Source organism: Sceloporus occidentalis, unplaced genomic scaffold, assembly GCF_023333645.1.
Source record: "Sceloporus occidentalis isolate IW3139 unplaced genomic scaffold, rSceOcc1.0.p SCAF_254, whole genome shotgun sequence".
Classification (NCBI taxonomy): Eukaryota; Metazoa; Chordata; class Lepidosauria; order Squamata; family Phrynosomatidae; genus Sceloporus; species Sceloporus occidentalis.
The window spans coordinates 375671-399436 of NW_028317234.1; the positions used below are offsets into that span (position 1 = coordinate 375671).

Consider the following 23766-nt stretch of genomic DNA (forward strand, 5'->3'; position numbering starts at 1 on the left):
TTTTACCTATGATAACACATTATTTTATGGTTATTTCAAAAGGGTTTTTTTTTTCTGAACTTTAATATATTTAGTCAGCATAATGACATCACAGACTATGTAGACACAGAAGAGAACCTTACAACACTCTAGAACCATGTTTAGGTGAAAACCATGACTTTGCATTCTACAATTAAATACAGGACATGAAACATGTCCTTGAAGGAAAATGAACACAAATTTTACAGAAAAGTCTGTGCTGAAAATTGTCTATGTATCTACACATTTGACAGTCCACACTAAGTTTACACCTCAGTCTAACCATGCATAAATATAAATGGGAGTTCTCTAGGTTTGACCTGGGGTATCTAGGAGATGCTCTGCTTCCTTGAGTCTCCAGATCAATTATTTATTTCTCGGGGCAGGGGAGCACTGTTCAATAACTAATGGTATGGCACAATACGCATTCAATCTGTCACTGTTCTTATAAGGCAATTGAAGAATTCTGTTGTTGGGAGAATTGTGTAGTTTGGTAGTCAACAATGGCAAGCTTGCTCTCAAATACAGCGGAATGCTGCTAAACCTCATCAACTATACATACGTAACTTAGAAAGTATTCATTCAAGTTTGCTGTTTGTAATTGTAAGCCTACCCAAGTTGTTACACTAAGAGAATATGCTCATTGGCAAATATTGTGGTAGTAGAAAATTCCTTAATTTCATCCAATTATGTCATACAGACCTTTAATAGAACATGTCAGTCCTGTTACACTACAAAGAAAACCCAGAACAAAAATAGAAAGGTCAGCACTTTTTTGAAAAAGAGACAATTGCTGCCATTTCAGCTTCAGATGGAAGAATGGTGGGAAAAGGAGTGTCATGGCTGCCCCTGAAACACTGCCTGTTAATCCCATAAGTAGAGCGAAGTATGGAATGTGTATGGCTAAGAGTAATGTTAGCAAAAGTAGCAGAACCCTTGATAAGTTGCCCAAAAAGAACATGTTGGTCTTGGGGAAGCTTCTGTTAATTATACAGGAATTAAGAACTTTAATAGCAGAATAAAAAGGTAATGGATAAGAAAGCAGAGCCTTAGCCAAAAGACACACATTTACTAATGTTTCCAAACAGGTCGGCAGATTACCACTTATTACTTGCTTTGTTTTCTCTCCCCAGGTTAACAAAGCTAATAATGCAAGAGTTGTCTTAAGAATACATGCAAGAATATGTGTCCAAGTTAGCATTGAATCAAAGTCTTTTTTATTCCTCATGTTTCCTTCAAGGCTAGGGAGGAAAATCTGTGAAGTATAACTAAAAATGATTGCTCCTACCGAAATCAGAAAATTTTCCAAATCTACTGACAATCTGAACATTCTCCAAGACCACATGTGAATCTGAGTTAGACAATAAGTTAGTATGACAAAAATAATCACAAAGTGGGCAATGGAACAGAGAAGACTGAGCTTGGATACAATTTTTAGATTTTTGATGAAAACACAGGGTAATAGTATTATGAATACAATTGGTGACCAGACTTTTTCAGTCACTATAACAGATGGAAAACTATGTGACAGTAAATTCCCACTTACTACCAAGTACAAAATACACGTCATGATGAGCTCAAGCAGCTGGGTTATATTAACAACAGTTCCAGCTACCCTAGAGTAGAAAACATTTGTATAACAAGCTTTGGCAATATCTTCATACGTGTTCCTCACTCTTATGCATCGTCCATCTTCAGTTTCCTCATACAGACATGAGATTAGAATTTTACCACTATAACAACATAAGGTGGCAGATAGGAACGTGAAAAGAATACCGTAGTAGCCAGTATGTAGGAGTGCATATGGTATTCCAACAACAAATATTCCCTGTATGGAAAAAGACAAAAATACATATATCAGAATATTTGATTATATTTGTCATAGTGAAAGCTAGCTCATTCTTACCAACGTTTCTGTACATGGCACCGGGACACTCCAATGGTTCATAATGTCTAATCAATTGTACAGTTATTTGTGTTGCTATATAAGGGATTTAATAAGCCAGGTAGGGTTAAAGAGAAAAGAAAAAGCTTCATTATCATATATTTATCTATACCTTTAAGTGCCTTGTTAAGGACACACACACTTTTATGTATAGCTATGTTTCTTTGAGGGATACTTGGAGATGTTGACCCTAAATTAACAGACAAATATGCAAACATTAACAAGAAACCTGACATGCATATTAAAATGAGTATGGGATATTGAAGTACATAAGTACATGTATGCAAGACCCTGAAGTAGGCTTTGGTATAGTTAGTCAATATCAACGCTCACTGATTAGTTTTCAGTCACTCACTAAAAAATAGAGTGGTATATCATTTTGTAAGTAGGTCTATAGGTCATGTTAATTATGCAGGGCGAGCTAGAGGAAATCTAAGCTTTGTGGATGACTTCATATTTCCTGATTATCCTAAGTAATGTTAGACGAGGAAGACCTGGCATGCAATTGGTGTTCCGATTCATCCCAAATGTGTTCAATGGGGTAAAAGGGCGGGGTTTTGTGCAGGTCATTGGAGTTCCCTTACACCAACCTTGTTAAACTAAGTTATTGTGGTCCTTGTTTTGTGCGCAAGGGCAAAGTCATGCTGAAATAGTAAAGAGCCTTCTTCAAACTTGTGCCAAAAAGTTGGAAGCATACAATGGTCTTAAATGTCTTTGCATGGTATATCATTAACATTACCTGTCACTGGAACTGAGGGGACTAGCCCTAACCCTGAAAAACATCCCAGACCGTTATCCCTCCTCCACCAAGCTCTACAGTAGGCACTATGCATTCCAGTAAGTAGCGTTCTCCTGGCATCTGCCAAACCTAGATTCATCCATCAGACTTTGAGATAGTGAAGCATGATTCACCACCCAAGAGAACACTTTTTCACTGTTCCAAAGTCCGGTAACTGTCTGCTTTACACCACTCTAGCTGACGTTGGGCATTGTTCATAGTAAACTTCAGTTTGTATGCAGGTGCCATAGAAACCCATTTCACTAAGCTCCTAACAAAACAGTGCTCATACTCAGTTACGAGTACGAGTTCTTTCGTGATTAGGTAAGACCTGTCAGTTGACAATAGGACTCCATGGGGGAGACGAGCCGTTTTGAGCCATGCATAAATAATGGAAAGATTACACGCCACACGAAAGAACTCGTATATGCAGACCGGCAGATCTGTGGTTCCAACTTGAGAGGCGATGACGCCGACGCGTAGCTTCAGTCGGAGACGCGGTGACGCCGACACGCAGCTTCGGTAGGAGCGAGGGAACGCCGATGCACAATCTAGATGTGAGATTGCAGTGATGCCGGCACGTAATCCCTTGGAGCTGTGGCGATGACGTGATGACGCGATCGAGGACGTGAAGACGCGATGACGTACCCGGAAGGATCCCCATCTATTCAAAAGGACGTTTGAAGCCATACGGAACTTTATTATTTGGTTTATGCTGCTGTCTGATTTTTGACTGCACTTTTACTTATTTATTTTTCTCCTGATGAAGCCGACGACCCATCGGCGAAACGCGTAGAGGGAATAAATTGGAAATACTTTTACCTTAGACCAGATGTTTGATTTCTACTTGCTTTTGCACAATACTCGCTGAGTTGTGCTACATCTTAATTGTAAGTGCATTTTGATCTTTTAAGATCAGCTGATTGAAGATACTGCACCATCCTGGTTTATGCTTGTTTTTATAGAATACTACATTCAATTTCTGGAAGTCTGACATTCCGATAAGCCTGCTTTATCCAGTCCCTTTGTGAGTGTAACTTATACACTATTAATATTATTTTTTATTAACAATATTACACCATTGGATTTAGGGCTGCAACTAACGATTATTTTCATAATCGATTAGTTGGCCGATTATTTTTTCGATTAATCGATTAATCGGATAAAAAAAATGAATGTACATTTTTCATTTATTTAAAATAATTTAATAAACAAATGATGTTAAATACAAACGCAGAATAAAAAAAAAAAACTGATAAAATGCATTTCTTGTCTTTATTTCCCAACCAGCCCCCCCCAATTTATGCACATTTGAGCACAGGCTTGCCACGCTGCCCCCCACATATGCCACTCCACGCTGCCTCCCACATATGCCATTCCACGCTGCCTCCCACATATACCATTCCACGCTGCCTCCCACATATACCATTCCACGCTGCCTCCCACATATGCCACTCCACGCTGCCTCCCACATATGCCACTCCACGCTGCCTCCCACATATGCCACTCCACGCTGCCTCCCACATATGCCATTCCACGCTGCCTCCCACATATACCACTCCACGCTGCCTCCCACATATACCACTCCACGCTGCCTCCCACATATGCCACTCCACGCTGCCTCCCACATATGCCATTCCACGCTGCCTCCCACATATGCCACTCCCCGCTGCCTCCCACATCTGCCACTCCACGCTGCCTCCCACATATACCACGCTGCCTCCCACATATACCATTCCACGCTGCCTCCCATATATACCACTCCACGCTGCCTCCCACATATGCCACTCCACGCTGCCTCCCACATATGCCATTCCACGCTGCCTCCCACATATACCATTCCACGCTGCCTCCCACATATGCCATTCCACGCTGCCTCCCACATATGCCACTCCCCGCTGCCTCCCACATCTGCCACTCCACGCTGCCTCCCACATATACCACGCTGCCTCCCACATATACCATTCCACGCTGCCTCCCATATATACCACTCCACGCTGCCTCCCACATATGCCACTCCACGCTGCCTCCCACATATGCCACTCCACGCTGCCTCCCACATATACCACTCCACGCTGCCTCCCACATATACCACTCCACGCTGCCTCCCACATATACCATTCCACGCTGCCTCCCACATATACCACTCCACGCTGCCTCCCACATCTGCCACTCCACGCTGCCTCCCACATATGCCACTCCACGCTGCCTCCCACATATGCCACTCCACCCCCACATATGCCACTGTGCCTGATACGCCTTATACCCCCTGATACACCACTCCATCCTCCCCAGACATGCCACACTACCTCCCAGACATGCCACGCTGCCCTCCCCACATATGCCACTCCAGTCTACCCCCAGATATGCCACTGTGGCCCCAGATATGCCTTATACACCACTCCGTCCTCCCCAGACATGCCACACTGCCCTCCCCACATATGCCTTATTTAATGTATATGCCTTATACCCCCAGATATGTCACTCCGTCCTCCCCTGATATGCCTTATACCCCCCAGATATCTCATAGTCCCCTCATAGAGTCACAGACAAGTTCACAGCACACTGACACCATACTTTTATAAATAAGTACTGGGTTAATCTTCACTGCCCCCAGGATTTAGATTCCCCTTAGTTTGGCCCCCCTTTATCTCTAACTGCACCTTAAGTTAACTTTATTAAATTAATCAAATTAACCCTCAGTCCTCATCATTAAATTAACCCTAAACACCCCATTAACCATAACTACCCCTAAATTAACTCTAAATACCCCATCAAAACAACTACCCTAAATTAACCCTAAACACCCCATTAACCATAACTGCCCCTAAATTAACCCTAAACACCCCATTAACCATAACTGCCCCTAAATTAACCCCCACCTCCCCTAACTTTCAGTAGCCCAAATATTAATTTTATACTCACAGTTAGATGAGTGTCACAGCCATGTGGTTCTGGCCTTCTGGGAGAAGGAAGGGGGCGGGGCCAGTTGTCACAGTGATTACAGGGAGGGGCTGGTAAGTAGGAGCTGCTGCTGTGAGTCAGACTAAACGGATTATATAATGAGGGGTATTTTTCAGAGCGTTTGCTCTGAAAAAACCCTCATTTTATAATCGATAATAATCGATTCAACTAATCGATAATGAAATTCGTTGGCAACGAATTTCATTATCGATTATTAGCGATTTTATCGATTAGTTGTTGCAGCCCTAATTGGATTAGTTTTTTCCTTCCCACATGTATATGCGCTCCATTATCTCTGGTTTGCTGTGTGTGGTCTATGTAAGAAATCATTTTTATGCTTTTATTCTTTCCTATACATATACACACTTTAGGCCTGAATGCAACCTGAGGCCTAGGAACATATGTTCTCAAACACGTGATGTAGCTATTAGAGGGTCTTCTGTGGAATGCCAGTGGCCAGTGTATCCTAAACTGGTCCAATAGGACTCCTAAAATTCACATATTGCTCATATATATAGTATATATCCTTACTTATATCCCAACTGTGAATGTAAAGGGATATAAAAACTCATGCTTAGAAGGGCAAGGTCTCTTTCTCCTTCATCTTGTCAAGAATACAGAGCCTACCGTATCCATGTCTTCAATCAGTACTGTACTTTGTTCTACCAAATAAAGAAGACTTAGAAGCTGTGGTCTTGATTGCTCTTTGGTCACTGGAAAAGTTTAGATATTTAAGACAAATAAATACCTAAGAGTCTACTGCTTCGTGGCTGAGCCATTGTTACTGATAGATGATTCCACTTCACAATAACAGCAGTTACAGTTGACCAGGGCAGATATAGCAGGGCAGCAATTTCATAAACTGACTTGTGGCAATGTTGGCATCCTATGACAGTGCCATGTTTAAAATAGCTGAGCTCTTCAGTGCGACCCATTTTACTTCCATTGTCAGTAGAATCTGTGATACTACCTATGGAGATGGCATGTCTAGGTGCTTGATTTTATACACCTGTTAGCAATGGGTGTGGCTTAAATATGTAAAATCAATAACTGAGGGGTGTCCATATACTTTTTATCATATACATACATACTTACAAAGAAGCACCATACCTGATAAATTTCTCTCAATCAACCTTAAAAAGTAAGGACTGCAAGCCTGGCTAACTGGAAACAAGTCATCCCTCACCAAGCCACGTTATTTTTGCTAGACGAGTCTTGAGTTTATACTACCTACAATGGGCACACTAGACACACTGCATTCTGTAAAATTATCTACTAAATATCCAATAAACACTTTCTAATGATATACGTGTTATTTTTGATTAGTGTTCTTATACTCGTGGGGTGTCTATATTTCCTGTAAGACACATCCATATGCTTTCATGTTGAACTCTCATTTATACATGAATTCTAGAACCTTTGAAACCTGTCCGAATAACTCACTTCATTTCTGGGCATTTGTGCAAAGGCAAGTATAGGGAAGTTACTAAAGAAAACCTCAAACTTTTGAAAAAAAATCATACTTCCTCTGTACAATGTTATAACTAGAACCTTGTCATGTTTCAGCTACAATCTAGGGACAGTGTATAGTAAGGTCACCCACTGACTCATTACATTACACTAAAATGCCTATGATAAGATATTGAAAGGAAAACATTATATCAAAGATTTATACCATAATAATAAATCAACACCCATCCTTGCTTTAAATCATATATTTATCATATCTCTTGTTTATGACCTTCTGAGCATAACAAGTTAAATTTATTTTTTCTATTCTTTGAATAAATATACCACTATGATAATTGCTTAATATAATTGATTTAATCATTATGAACTCAATGCAGTAATTAAGCTTTTTCAAAAGGTTAAAGGATGAAAATCTATTTTCTGTGGAAATCATACGGGTCAAAGATATCAGTCACCTGGAAGTAAAATCCCTTACAGATTTGATTGACTTACTTTAAATGATTTGCTGTGCTTCTAAAAGTTGTTCTATTGAATTCAGGCTTTTGAAAATCAGCCTGAAAGTAAGGCAGAAAATGAAGGATATCTTTGGATAGGATTATGTTAGCAGTTACCTGACTTGCATTATGAAATAATACTCAAAAGACATTATGGTTTGGGAAGGTAGGGTGCATGTTGCCTACATAATTAAAAATATTGTAGATACATGTGGTCATGTGTGTATCTGGGGGCTATCAGGGTTTGCCCTAGAGTCTCCAGCTGAGGCTTCCTCAGTATCCTCCATTATTTTTGCAGGGTAAAGACAAATGGGATGCATGTGACCTGCATGTGACATGTGGGGTTCTTGTCCATAGATCTGGGGCTATTGGCGCCTACATCTATGGCCTTATGAGGTAAAATAATACCATTATTTGAATTACCTAAACTACTTCTAATGGCATCAGGGCCGGCCCTACCATGGAGCAGAGTGGGGCAATTGCCCCAGGCGGCACTTTTGAAGAGGCGGCACTTTGCTGCCCCAAGCGCCTTTTTTTAATTTTTTTTAAAGCAGATGAGAGAGAGGGGCGCTTACCAAGTTGTCAGTACCCGCTCGGCGCCCCTCTCTCTCCCCTGCGAGCCCTCTAGCTCGGTCTCGGTGCCGGCTGTAATGCTGAGCGCTGGAATATGACGCCATTTCCGGCGCTCAGCAGTAAAGCAGCGCGCACCGTGGCAGAGCAGGGAGACTCGCCGCAGGACTGCTGAAAGGTAAGTGAAGTACAAAGGGGGGGAATAGGGTAGATAATAGGGAGGGAGGGAGATGAAGGGTAGATAATAGGAAGGGAGAGAGAGGAAGGGTAGATAATGACCCCTGGCGTCGGCAGGGGGGCATTTTAAACTTCGCCCCAGGCGGCATTATGTCTTGGGCCGGCCCTGAATGGCATAGACAGTCATTTTTCAAAGAGAATAATATGTTTCTATCCCCAATTTCTTTTTCAGCTTTTAGACTCATATAAATGATCTTAAAATATTAAGTAAACTGTATGTTAAGCAAATAAACAGATCAAGGAAAAACAGTGACACATTAAAGAAGGTTTTTTCCAGTTTCTATGGTAACAGACTCAGTGCCTGCTTTTGTGGCACCTGACAATTAAGCAACGAAAAATTTGAATCAGACAAAGTTTACATTATTATATATTATATTATTTATAGTTTATATATTTTAAGTTTGGGCAACCAACAGCACTAAGTCAGATGTTCCTAAAACTGCTTTTAGTTATAAGTGTAGAATTCTATGGAGTAGGTAGAAGGGCACCTTTAAAGGTGAAATTATTAATTTTTTTTACTCCAGATTGAATCATGTGATCCATTATAATATGTTCAGATCCAAAAATAAACTGAACTGATGAAAATCATTACATTCACTTAGCAAGTAGTTATTATTCTGAACATATGTCCAGGCAGATTGTAAATATACAAATAGCAATAATAGAATGATTACATCTATGACTAATGTGATCTCACTTTATATAATTTTATTATATATCTGGCATATTCTCACCATCAACAAACCTTCATTATATTATTAACTACCACAGCAGCTCTGGTCAGGCCATGTGGGCAACATAAGATGTTGTGATGGGAATGCCAGTGATGTTAAAGATGTTTGGAATGTACAATGTGAAATGTGAATACAGGGAGTATCACTGAGCAGGGAGGGGGTAAAGGGGATTATATTTGGATTTATACCCCTGGGCTTAAGTTATTACCCCCTTACTAAGGTGACCACATTTTATTTCTGCCATTCAGGGACACACTATGAAGCGCATGAGATTACAGACACACAAATATATATATGCGTTAGACATGCAATTTTAACTACATAATATGTACTTATCTCTTTGAAGTAAAGACTGTGATTGAATTAAAAAAACAGCTGAACTGGCAGTTAGTTTTCATTCTTTAATATTAGACCCTGCCGCATATATATATATAAATATTAGACCCTGCTGCCAATATATATAAATATTAAACCCTACTGCTAATATATACTGTACTGTTAAAGGGGTTTTAGAAGTATTATTGAACACTCATCTAAAGACACCAGACAAGCCAGAAGGCTTATTTTTCACTCAGAAATCTGATGGTACTACCACAACCACATGGGATTCTGGGTAGGCGCATGCAAATAAGGTCAACAATTATCACCTTTTGCCTCTATATCCACTTTATACATGGATCCCTTGAGAGTAATTTCCGATTGTACAGGACCGCCTTTAAATAAAACTCAGGTAAGAGGTGCAATAGCCAGATCACCACTCATTGACAGTTGTTTCGTCCTTAATGGGACTCATCAGCATGAGGTTGTGACATACCGTATTTCCCCATGGAAAATTTTGTGGTCTAAAAACTAGGTGCGTCTTATACAGTGGTTGTAGATTGCAGTTACTACTTCCCAGTCCCTCCCTGCAGTCACACTGACAATTGGGCCCGCCCCTTTTCTTATAGCATCCACATGGCTAGGCAAGTCATCTCACAGTAAGTAAAAAAATAATATTTGGGCTGCTGAAAGTTAGGGGAGGTGGGGGTTAATTTAGGGGCAGTTATGGTTAATGGGGTGTTTGGGGTTAATTTAGGGGCAGTTATGGTTAATGGGGTGTTTGAGGTTAATTTAGAAGCAGTTATGGTTAATGGGGTGTTTAGGGTTAACTTAGGGGGAGTTATGGTTGATGGGGTGTTTAGGGCTAATTTAGGGACAGTTATGTTTATGAGGTGTTTAGGGTTAATTTAGGGGCAGTAATGGTTGATGGGGTGTTTAGGGTGAATTTAGGGGCAGTTATGGTTGATGGGGTGTTTAGGGTTAAGTTAGGGGCAGTTGTGGTTGATGGGGTCTTTAGGGTTAATTTAAGGACAGTTAATGGATGGGAGTGATGAGGATGATGAGTATGAATTTTATGATAAATAAAACTTGAATTCAATAACTATGTAATACATTTTTTTTTCAAATTTCGGGCCCCAAAATTAAGGTGCGTCTTATACATGGGGAAATACGGTAATTTAGGGGCAGTAATGGTTGATGGGGTCTTTAGGGTTAATTTAGGGACAGTTAATGGATGGGAGTGATATGGATGTAGAGTATGAATTTTATGATAAATAAAACTTGAATTCAAAACTATGTAATACATTTTTTTTTCAAATTTCGGGCCCCAAAATTAAGGTGCGTCTTATACATGGAACTCGCCAATACAAGCAATTGGATTTTACAATATCGCGGTCGCATCGCCGCTCTTCATTTTTGTCAGCACAGTCATGCATATTAAAAATAACCAACACATTGAATTCAACCAAACCAATTTACTAAAAAAAATAAAAAAATATTAAAATTAATCTAATACAACAGGAGAGGCAGATCAGCTTTAACACTGGTACTAATCCATGCTACTTACGCTGAAAATATTTCTCAGCAACATGCATTATCATATATCGGAGCCCCAGCCAGGTAATATCACACAGTAACATGTATTATCATATATCAGAGCCCTAGCCAGGTTATATCGCACAGTAACATGCATTTTCTATATCAGAGCCCCTGCCAGGTAATATCACACAGTAACATGCATTATCATATATCACAGCCCTAGCCAGGTAATATCACACAGTAACATGCATTATCTATATCAGAGCCCTAGCCAGGTAATATCACACAGTAACATGCATTTTCTATATCGGAGCCCCAGCCAGGTAATATCACATAGTAACATGCATTATCATATATCAGAACCCCAGCCAGGTAATATTGCACAGTAACATGCATTATCTATATCGGAGCCCTAGCCAGATAATATCACACAGTAACATGCAACATCTATATCAGAGCCCCAGCCAGGTAATATCACACAGTAACATGCATTATCTATATCAGAGGCCTAGACAGGTAATATCACACAGTAACATGCATTATCTATATCAGAGCCCCAGCCAGGTAATATCACACAGTAACATGCATTATCTATATCAGAGCCCCAGCCAGGTAATATCACACAGTAACATGCATTATCTATATCAGAGCCCCAGCCAGGTAATATCACACAGTAACATGCATTATCTAGATCAGAGCCCCAGCCAGGCAATATCACACAGTAACATGCATTATCTATATCAGAGCCCCAGCCAGGCAATATCACACAGTAACATGCATTATCTATATCAGAGCCCCAGCCAGGTAATATCACACAGTAACATGCATTATCTATATCAGAGCCCCAGCCAGGTAGTATTGCACAGTAACATGCATTATCTATATCAGAGCCCTTCACTTGAATTACTTTAATGAATAGTTGACTACAAGTATATATTTAATCAGAAATAAGAATGTACATTTATTTTCCAATCATATTGTCAAAATATTTTAAAATTAGTACAATCCCAATAAGTAGAAAAGAAAAACGAAAGAAAATAAGTATTTAGGCCATATATCTGCATTTGAATATAGTCACCTAATCAGCAGGTAACTTGAGCATGGGTATTTTGACTTAAGACTGTATTCCAAAAGGTTCCCCTTAAGATATGCTTTTTTTTGTTTCCACAGAACAAGAGATGACAATTGACGGCCCTGGCACGTCACGAAAACGAAGGGTTAATGACAATTGACGTGTCAGGACCGTCATGACTTTAAACAGGTGAAGAAATCGATCTACGTTCGCTTTCTGCACCCAAACGGTGTTGCTGTAATGCCTCGATGTCGAGGCGTTCCGCAACACCGCGATCGGCATCAGGGGCCGTGTCTGGCCCCTCCTCGGGGCGTCAACATCCGCCATATACTAAACTTCAATGGTGTTGCTGAAATGCCTCGATCATTAGTAAAATACATTTAATAAAAAAATAAGCAATACTGAAAAATTTTAAAAGAGTCTTATCATTAAGGACTTAAGCTGACCAAGATGAATAACATTTTGATACCTGGATAACATACTGTATACTTGGCAATTCACAACGTAATATGTACAATGTTTTTTGAAAAGCTGTGATTTTAAAGGAAGCCGCTTTACTTCACCATCAAACACTAAAAGTAGTCCAAATACTGTCTAATAGAAGTGCATTGTGTACTTAAATTAGTTTGCACATTAGTTTAATTCCTAAATAATTAATAAAATTAGATTTCTGATCAAAATCAAATTGTTTTAATATTCACAGTTTCAGGTTTTAAATTGACACACACAGGTTTTTTTTGGTACTACTTTTTTGGTTACATACACTACATTTGCCTAACAAATAGAACAAAGCAGGATTGCTAGTAAAAGTGAGTAAAATTTAATCTGAAAAAAAATTCTCAGTAAATTCATACCTGCAATCCAGTGATTTCTGTGGGGGCTGATGGGGCCACTCCCCCACAATCTATTGTGCCCCCCCCAACTGAAACACCTTCAGGAAGACAGGAGGAGCAAGGCCGGCCCAAAGTTGAACAATGAGCAAAAGCTCAATGCTGGCTTTTAAATCTGCCCCCTGTTAAGCTACACCCATTATGCCATGCCCCTTTGTGTCATATGTCATACTGAGGCACACGTTGTCGCATCCACTGGGAATCCAATAAAGGTGACTGGGATAGCGCGCATGCACGTTTAGATGTGGACAGAGTGGTGATACAGCAGAGGTGATTTGAGCAGCTGGCAGTGAACATGGCCGGGTACCTGCTAGAAATGGGTAAAGAGGAGCGTTGAGGTTTGTGAAAGAGGTAAAAAGAAATGGAAGAGATATATAAATATAGCATTTTAGAATTGTCCCCCACTTTTGTCCTTGTCCCCCCCATGTGCCCTCTAAATATGATTGCTGGAGACACTACTGCTGCATTCTGAAAATCCACTTTCTTTACATTGCTATCTATAGCTTCTAAAAACAAGTCTGGAAAACCAAATCGCTTAAGGATTTCTCTAAGGTAATGCTTTTTCAAGAATTTGTTTTTTGCAATATATCTGCAATAGGGCTGCAACTAACGATTATTTTCATAATCGATTAGTTGGCCGATTATTTTTTCGATTAATCGATTAATCGGATAAAAAAAATGAATGTACATTTTTCCATTTATTTAAAATAATTTAATAAACAAATGATGTTAAATACAAACGCAGAATAAAAAAAAAAAACTGATAAAATGCATTTCTTGTCTTTATTTCCCAACCAGCCCCCCCCAATTTATGCACATTTGAGCACAGGCTTGCCACGCTGCCCCCCACATATGCCACTCCACGCTGCCTCCCACATATGCCATTCCACGCTGCCTCCCACATATACCATTCCACGCTGCCTCCCACATATACCATTCCACGCTGCCTCCCACATATGCCACTCCACGCTGCCTCCCACATATGCCACTCCACGCTGCCTCCCACATATGCCACTCCACGCTGCCTCCCACATATGCCATTCCACGCTGCCTCCCACATATACCATTCCACGCTGCCTCCCACATATACCATTCCACGCTGCCTCCCACATATACCACTCCACGCTGCCTCCCACATATGCCACTCCACGCTGCCTCCCACATATGCCACTCCCCGCTGCCTCCCACATCTGCCACTCCACGCTGCCTCCCACATATACCATTCCACGCTGCCTCCCATATATACCACTCCACGCTGCCTCCCACATATGCCACTCCACGCTGCCTCCCACATATGCCATTCCACGCTGCCTCCCACATATACCATTCCACGCTGCCTCCCACATATGCCATTCCACGCTGCCTCCCACATATGCCACTCCCCGCTGCCTCCCACATCTGCCACTCCACGCTGCCTCCCACATATACCACGCTGCCTCCCACATATACCATTCCACGCTGCCTCCCATATATACCACTCCACGCTGCCTCCCACATATGCCACTCCACGCTGCCTCCCACATATGCCACTCCACGCTGCCTCCCACATATACCACTCCACGCTGCCTCCCACATATACCACTCCACGCTGCCTCCCACATATACCATTCCACGCTGCCTCCCACATATACCACTCCACGCTGCCTCCCACATCTGCCACTCCACGCTGCCTCCCACATATGCCACTCCACGCTGCCTCCCACATATGCCACTCCACCCCCACATATGCCACTGTGCCTGATACGCCTTATACCCCCTGATACACCACTCCATCCTCCCCAGACATGCCACACTACCTCCCAGACATGCCACGCTGCCCTCCCCACATATGCCACTCCAGTCTACCCCCAGATATGCCACTGTGGCCCCAGATATGCCTTATACACCACTCCGTCCTCCCCAGACATGCCACACTGCCCTCCCCACATATGCCTTATTTAATGTATATGCCTTATGTCACTCCGTCCTCCCCTGATATGCCTTATACCCCCCAGATATCTCATAGTCCCCTCATAGAGTCACAGACAAGTTCACAGCACACTGACACCATACTTTTATAAATAAGTACTGGGTTAATCTTCACTGCCCCCAGGATTTAGATTCCCCTTAGTTTGGCCCCCCTTTATCTCTAACTGCACCTTAAGTTAACTTTATTAAATTAATCAAATTAACCCTCAGTCCTCATCATTAAATTAACCCTAAACACCCCATTAACCATAACTACCCCTAAATTAACTCTAAATACCCCATCAAAACAACTACCCTAAATTAACCCTAAACACCCCATTAACCATAACTGCCCCTAAATTAACCCTAAACACCCCATTAACCATAACTGCCCCTAAATTAACCCCCACCTCCCCTAACTTTCAGTAGCCCAAATATTAATTTTATACTCACAGTTAGATGAGTGTCACAGCCATGTGGTTCTGGCCTTCTGGGAGAAGGAAGGGGGCGGGGCCAGTTGTCACAGTGATTACAGGGAGGGGCTGGTAAGTAGGAGCTGCTGCTGTGAGTCAGACTAAACGGATTATATAATGAGGGGTATTTTTCAGAGCGTTTGCTCTGAAAAAACCCTCATTTTATAATCGATAATAATCGATTCAACTAATCGATAATGAAATTCGTTGGCAACGAATTTCATTATCGATTATTAGCGATTTTATCGATTAGTTGTTGCAGCCTTAATCTGCAATAGATTTTGGATTGTAAACCTTCTCCCCATTTTTATAAAGAAAATATGGGTTTTGGCAGTCTTTTTTTTCTCAATTTGTTGGCTAGAAGGGAGTCAACCTTATTACCTTTTTCATAATATCTGTGCTTTTAACGCCTAAAAGCTAATTAGTTTTTATATCTATGTAATTCTGCACTCCCATAAAATATTTATTTTTTTTCAGGAGAAATAGGGCTTTCTTTTGAAATAATAATTATATATATATATATAGATAAATGCAAAGTTATGCATCATGGTAAAAATAATAAAAACTACCAATGAGAATGACTTAGGAATAATGGTAGACAATAGACTTGACAACAGTGCGCAATGCCAGCAAGCAGCTGCAAGGGCCAATAAGGTTTTGGCATGCATAAAAAGAGGTATTGATCCACGGGAGGAGGATATCATCTTGCCTCTTTACAGGTCAATGGTAAGACCTCACCTTGAATATGCAGTAAAATTCTTGGTACCGGTCCTTAAAAAGGACATTATGGAACTAGAAAAAGTGCAAAGGCTACAAAATTAATAAGGGGATTGGGAGATACTAGTTATGCAGAGAGACTAAAAAAGTTAAAATGATATACACTGGAAAAATGGTGTCTTAGAGGGGATATGATAACATTATATAAATATATGCAGGGCCAATATAAAGAGCTCTTCAGTGACCTGTTCATTAACAGAAATGTACAAAGAACAAAAGGGTCACCCTCTGAGACTGGAAGAGCGGAGATTTCATAGACGACAAAGGAAGGCATTCTTTACAGTTAGGACAATAAAGGTATGGAATTCACTGCCATGGGAGGTGGTGTTATCAAATACATTAGATGCCTTCAAAAGGGGTCTGGATATTTTTTAGAAAGGCACAACATACAGGGCTATCCATAGAATTAATATTTTAGAGCTTCTTGATCCAAGGAGAAATCCGATTGCCTTTTGGAGTCAAAAAGGATTTTTTTCCCCTGATGGCAGAATTCATAGTAGCTTAATTAGGGGGGGGGGGTTTTGCCTTTTGGATCAAGACTAGGAAGGTTAGGTAGAAGGGTCGAACTTGATGGACTTAGGTCTTTTTTCAACCTTATGTACTATGTAACTATGTATGTATGTACAATAATCTAAAAGTAGTGAAGCCAGCACTCACTGTCTTCAATAATGCTTAATTTTTATTTATTTCATATTTCATCTTGCAAATAAAAATCAAGCATTATTGAAGACCGTGAGTGCTGGCTTCACTACTTTTAGATTATTATCAGCCAAGCACCGAGCACCATGTTTTTTTGAACTAGGAATCTAGTATTTGTCACCTTATTTATGTTTAGGTAGGAGTGCAGGGCTATTTGTTATTTTATATATATATATATATATATATATATATTGTACAGCGCTACAGAATTTGATGGCACTATACAAAACCATAAATAATAATATATATATATATATATATATATATATATACCATAATTTAGTATGAAAAACATATGACATTTTTTTACAATTTCACCTATGAAAACTGTACATGGGATAAAAAACATATTTAGGTATTTGTGCTGGTTTTGGAAATACCTCACATGTGGCCATGGTAATATCTGAACAGAAAATTCCATCAGACTTTTGAACATTCCAGTGCCAAAACCTGGAATTGGTGCCTATTGACTCCCAATCCTATACAAACCGTCAGGGAACATCTGGACCTTGCCCTCTGATGGCCTATTCCTCAGTGCACATTCTGATTACAGTCCTCAACCTTGGCTTGACCTTGTTGATTCTGACCACAGGACTCCAGACTTTGGCTCGTTTGTCGTTTACCCTTATTTCTGGTACCCCAACTTCAGTGTTTTTCAAGTGTTTCAGCCCACTCCTAGTGGTCCTACCTAGGAATCCTCCAAAACTACTCCTAAACACTAAAATAACAATATTTATTCCCTTAAAATCACATTACCCTTGAATTTCAAAGACATTCCACTTACATTTCTAGATGGCCCACTGCAGACAGAGATCTAATGGGAACAAAGAATTGGGGTTTCTTTGTCTACCTAGAAACATTTTTGAATGGATGCTGCATACAGGGATACCTGGGACAGTAAAGAAAACACATACCGTATTGGCTCGGATATAGGCCGCCCCGTATATAGGCCGCACCCTAAATGTCCTCCCCCCCGAGATATGCTGCCACTGTCCTCCCCCCTCGAGATATGCTGCCACTGTCCTCCTCCTCCTCCTCCCCTGAGATATGCTGCCACTGTCCTCCTCCTCCTCCCCCCCGAGATATGCTGCCACTCGCCCCCCCCGACTTACCAGAGCAGACTCCCGGGTGTCTTGTGGGGCCGGCGGGGGACATCTACGCATATACAACTTCCGGTGCCGGGACTCAGCAGATGTGCCGGCACCAGAAGTTGTATACGCATATTGCGTAGGTGTCCCCCGCCGACCCCGCAAGACACTCGAGAGTCTGCTCTGGTAAGTCTTGGGGGCAGAGGTAAAACGCATCGTGCGGACGTTCACCGGCTGCGGCGATGCGCGTAAACAACCTCCGCTGCCGGCACGTCTGCACAATGTGCTTTAACAATCTCCCTTGCCGGGACTCCCCCCGTGGGAATTCCCGGCAAGGGAGATTATTAAAGCACATCGTGCAGACGTGCCAGCAGCGGAGGCTGTTTACGCGCATCTCTGCTGCCGGTGAACGTCTGCACGATACGCTTAGACAACCTCCCGTGCCGGCACTCCCCCCGTGGGAAGTGCTGGCAGGGGAGGCTGTCTGAGCGTATCAGAGAGTAGGATGCAGGTCCCCTGCACCGCTGCGGGGGATCTGTATCCTAACCCTGCTGCCTGCCGGAACTGCATGTCCCGGGCGTCGGGCGCTAGACCCCGAATATAGGCCGCACCCCCACTTTAAAGACTTAAAGTGGGGGAAAAAAGTGCGGTCTATATTCGAGCCAATACGGCAATTCTCCACTTCTCCTACGCAGAAAGATACCACATATGTGTGGTATGTCGGTATTGCACAAGAGACCCTTAAATAATAGTACAAAAAGGTTTCTTTGGTTTTACAGTTGAACCTGGAAGCACATTATGCTTTGGGGATTAAATACAGGTGCTTTCATTGCACACATGGCATGTTTTTTTCCTGAAGTTCCTTCCTGGGTTTGGAGGCAATTAAAAAAAAAACTTTTGGGGTCACTCCTTCCTTGGGTTTGGGAGCATTTTTTTAAATCTATTTTGGTGTCTCTCCTTCTCTGGGTTTGAGGCAAAATTTTCAAATTAGTTTTAATGTCTCAAAACCAATGAGTACACAAATAACTAACCTAACATCTTAGTGAACATACCTAGTGGTTAGCTTGGGGATTAGGCTATTGCATAAGTACCGTTAGATGTTAGGTTACAGTTACGGTATAGTGTTAGGGATGGGTAGACAATGTGTGGCACTTGCGGTGAGGTCCTCTCACTGATCCTCCAATCTGGGATATGGTGGCGCTTGTGGTGACGTCATCTCCTCGATCCTCCAATCAATGGGGAGGACATCCCTTCAGACGCCTTCATTTTCCCCTCATGTGAACATATCGCAGCGCTTGCAGTGATGACATCCCCCAGATCCCCCAATCTTGCCTTTGTAATCTTCTGAGAATCTATCTCTGGACTCTCTGTGCAGGAACAGATAGGTTAAAAAAAATCCATTGAGCCTCTTTGTCGTGTCTGCTACACCTGAGGCACTCACCACATAAGTTATTCTGCCCAGAGAACCGCTGAAGAGAGAGGGGCCCTCGACAGCGATAATCCAGAACTTAGATGATCCCAACAGTGAGGAGGCCTCTGTGTAGGCAGAATGTAGGTATGCACTGAGTTCTATGCAAGGTGAACAGCAATATGCGGTATGCCAGCAGATCAGAACAGAAGGGGTTAATCACAGATGAATGGTCAGGGTAGCCAGGTCGGTAACGAAGCAGGTGGTCAGACAAGCCGAGATTCGGTACACAGGAATCACGGGCAGAGGTACAGAATCGTAAGGCAAAACGTAGTCAGGAAATGCAAGGGTCAAAACACAGATCAATTCGCAGCAAAACACAGGAGCACTGGAATAAACCACAACAGGGTGCCTGAGAGTAGCACAGACTGGCTTTTAAATCTGGCGCCACTCTCAAGCCCCACCTCCAGCTGACGTCATGGCCGCGCCTCTCAGCCGTCCATCAATTCCCCGGGACCTGCCTTGCAGCACAGCTGCGCCCCCAGAGGAGTGACGGACGACCGGAGGGGAGGTAAGTTACTTCCTGGGAACTCCCGAGCTGACGAGCAATCGTAGGATTGCTCGTCGAGGAGTTCCCCAAACAGCCCCTCCTTTTCCCGTACCGGTAGTCAAGAGATCGACCGCCGGCGGGAACAAGCGGCGCCCCGAGCATTCATGCGCCGAGAGCGGGGGGAGCGCCCGCAGCCCATGGAACCCGGGGTTACAGTATCGGGTCTTCGTGAGCTGCGGACGGACCTCCGTCCGCCAGCGTCAGGACCTGCGGCGGTGACACTCTTTAATTTCCATTGCAGGAAGAGCTCAGCTTGCTTATGTCTGCTCATCTCCATGGTCCGAGTTCTCAATTTAAAATGCAAATAAAAATGGGCATAGCTTGTCCCACATATTACTATTTAATATACTGAGGCAAAAAATTATATAACTGTTACTCACTGCTGAACAAATGACTTACAATAACTTCCAATAATGTGTTTGCAGGTTAAATCTCAGTCAGACTGTCACTATCCCGGCTCCGGACGCCGCCGGGAGTGTCACCATCCCGGCTCCGGACGCCGCCGGGAGGAGGTCTGGCCGCGGTTCCCGTACGCCGGCCATTCGGGACTGCGGGCGGTCCTCCGCTCGCGGCACTAGTAGCGGGCAAAGGGTTGTCCGCGGGTCCCGGGAAAACATCTCCCCGGACAGCGGACGACCCTCCGCCCGAGGTATTGGGACACGGGGAGGATTCGGAGCCTGTGTACTTACCCGTCCTCCGGTCGTCGGTCCGCCTCCCGGGCACGCTGCACGTTGCAGGAGGAATGATGGACGGCTGGGGGGCGTGGTTTTGGTTCTGGTCCGGGAGGGGCTTGTGGAATGGCGCCAGTTTTTAAAAGCCGGCTGTGCCTTTCACAAGCACCCTGTTGTGGTCTTCAGTTTGTGTATTTAGCTTGTGCATCAAGTTTCCTGTTTTTGACCCTCGGCTTGCCTGACTCTCCCTTGCTCCACGATTTGGTACCTTTGCTTGTGATCTCTGGTTTTGACCCCTGGCTCGTCTGACTATCCGCTTCGTGCATCTGACCTCTGGCTTGGCTGACTACCTGCTCCGTGTATCAGACCCCTGGCTCGTCCGACTACCTGCTCCGTGTATCAGACCCCTGGCTCATCCGACTATCCGCTCCGTGTATCCTACCCCTGGCTCTGCTGACTACCCGCATTGTGCTCCTGTCTCGTGCTGCGCCTTGCCGCGGCTGCTGCCGCTCAGAACCTATCTCCAGCTGGTGGGAGGTTGTCCACTGTTGGGATCATCTAAGTCCTGGACTGCTGCTGCCGGGAATTCCCCTCTCAGTAGCGGTAGTTTGGGCAGAAGAACTTCTGCGGGGACGACCTTCCTTAATAGTCCAGTGAAACAGTGACATTACAACAGGGTCATGGATCCATCTGAGCTTGGCAAGGTGCTCTCCACCCAAGGACAACGGCTGGATTCCCATGAAGTCCGTTTCTCCAGCATACAGGACACCTTAGACCAAATGGCCAGGGCTATTCAAGTTTTGGTGGCCAGATCTGATCCTGGCTCCGGGGGTTCTCCGTCTGCTTCCTCCCCTTCCTCTCCGGTCGTGACTTCTCCTGCTGCGAACACCGGGACTTCCTCCGTTCTCTCGTCTGTGAAGCTCCCAGCTCCCGCTCGCTACCATGGGGAACCGGAGGCCTGCCGGGGCTTCCTTAACCAGTGCTCCATTCAATTCGAACTAACTCCTCACTTGTTTCCTTCGGAAAGAGCCAAAGTGGGATACCTGATTTCCTTGTTATCTGGCAAGGCCCTAGCCTGGGCTTCTCCCTTGTGGGAGAGGGACTCTCCTCTTGTGTATAACTGCTCTGCCTTCATTTCGGCCTTCCGGAAGACTTTCGACACCCCAGGTAAAGCTGCTTCGGCGTCCTTGTCTCTGCTTCATACCACCCAGGGCTCCAGTTCGGTCGCTGAATATTCTATTGAGTTTAAGACTCTTGCAGCTGAGGTTAATTGGTCCGACGAAGCTCTTATCGCGGCCTTCTATGATGGCTTATCGGAACGGCTTAAAGACGAACTTTCCACCCGGGATCATCCTGCTGAGTTGGATGAATTTGTCGCCTTGACACTCAAGCTGGATAATCGGATCCGAGAACGTTTGTCGCAAAAGGCTACGAAACGTGAACGCAGTTTTACTCATCAAGTACGCTCCATCTCTCTTTCGAATCCTTCTATGTCTTCTGAATCCTCTGAAGAACCTATGCAGTTGGGAGCCACCAGACTATCCACCATGGAAAGATCTCGCCGTAGATCTGAGGGACTTTGTTTCTACTGTGGCCTTAAGGGCCATTTTGTTCGCACTTGTCCCAGTAAACCGGGAAACGCTCGCACCCGGACCAAGTAAAGGAGCCTTGTCCGGGTGAGCTTTGTACAGCTCCTACATTTTGTAACAATTTACTTGTTCCTGCTTCGCTGGAATGGGATGGAAGAAAGGTTTCAGTCTCCGCCATGATTGACTCTGGAGCCGCTGGTTCATTCATTGATAAATCCTTTGCCCTCCTCCAGAAGATACCTCTCGTCCAAGTACACACTCCTATTGCCATCTCGGCCATAGACGGTCGACCCCTTCAACCCTCCTTCATCACGCACCAGACGTCTCCGTTGCTTTTGTCTGTGGGCCTGTTCCATCGTGAAACCATATCCTTCCATATCATTTCATCCCCCTCCTGCCCTATGGTTCTAGGACTTCCTTGGCTCCGCGTCCATAACCCGACCATCAAGTGGTCCACTGGAGACATCCTAGGTTGGGGTTCGGACTGTTCCCAACGATGTCTTTCTACCACCACCCCCATTCGTTCTGTTTCTGCCTTGCCGATACCCTTGGCGTATTCTGAATTCAAGGACGTGTTCGATAAAAAGCAAGCGGAGGTTTTACCTCCCCACAGACCTTACGATTGTCCTATCGAACTTTTGCCTGGGACACTTCCACCGCAAGGTCGTATTTATCCATTGTCATTGCCCGAGTCTCAAGCGCTTGAGGAGTACATTAAAGATAATTTAGAAAGAGGATTCATCAGAAAATCTACCTCTCCTGCCGGTGCCGGATTTTTCTTTGTGGAGAAAAAGGACGGGGGCTTAAGACCTTGTATCGACTACCGGGGCTTGAATCGTATCACGGTCAAGAACAAATACCCGTTGCCCCTCATTCCGGAATTGTTTGACTGATTGCGGGGTTCCACTGTTTTCACGAAACTGGATCTCAGGGGAGCGTACAATTTAGTTCGGATACGTAAAGGCGATGAATGGAAGACGGCCTTTAACACACGTATGGGCCACTATGAATATACGGTCATGCCCTTTGGACTATGCAATGCTCCCGCTGTGTTCCAGGAGTTTGTTAATGACATATTCCGCGATATCTCCCTTCAGTTTGTTATCGTCTATTTGATATCCTTATTCATTCCTCTGATATACAGTCTCATCGCCTTCACGTTCGTATCATCCTACAGCGCCTGCGCCAGCATCGTCTCTACGCCAAGCTTGAGAAGTGCCAGTTCGAAGTTCCCCGAGTCTCCTTCCTGGGTTTCATCATTTCCGCATCGGGCTTTGAAATGGATCCTACTAAACTTCCGGCGATTTCAGATTGGCCTCAACCTCAGGCTTTACGGCCCCTTCAACGGTTTTTAGGTTTTGCGAACTATTACAGAAAATTCATTCAGAACTTTTCCAAGATTGTAGTCCCTCTAACCAACATGACCAAGAAAGGTGCTGACTGCAAGAATTGGTCTAGGGAAGCTGTCCTGGCCT

General features: G+C 43.5%; 1 protein-coding gene across 1 annotated transcript in view; it reads right to left on the bottom strand.

The window, feature by feature from the left end:
* Positions 1–697: 697 nt before the first annotated feature.
* Positions 698–23766, bottom strand: part of LOC149275964 (vesicular inhibitory amino acid transporter-like) — a 36975-nt gene continuing 13906 nt past the window's right edge. The window contains exon 2 of the mRNA XM_089504072.1: positions 698–1846. Coding sequence (XP_089360198.1) covers positions 698–1846 — 1149 coding nt within the window. The remainder of the gene's footprint in view (positions 1847–23766) is intronic.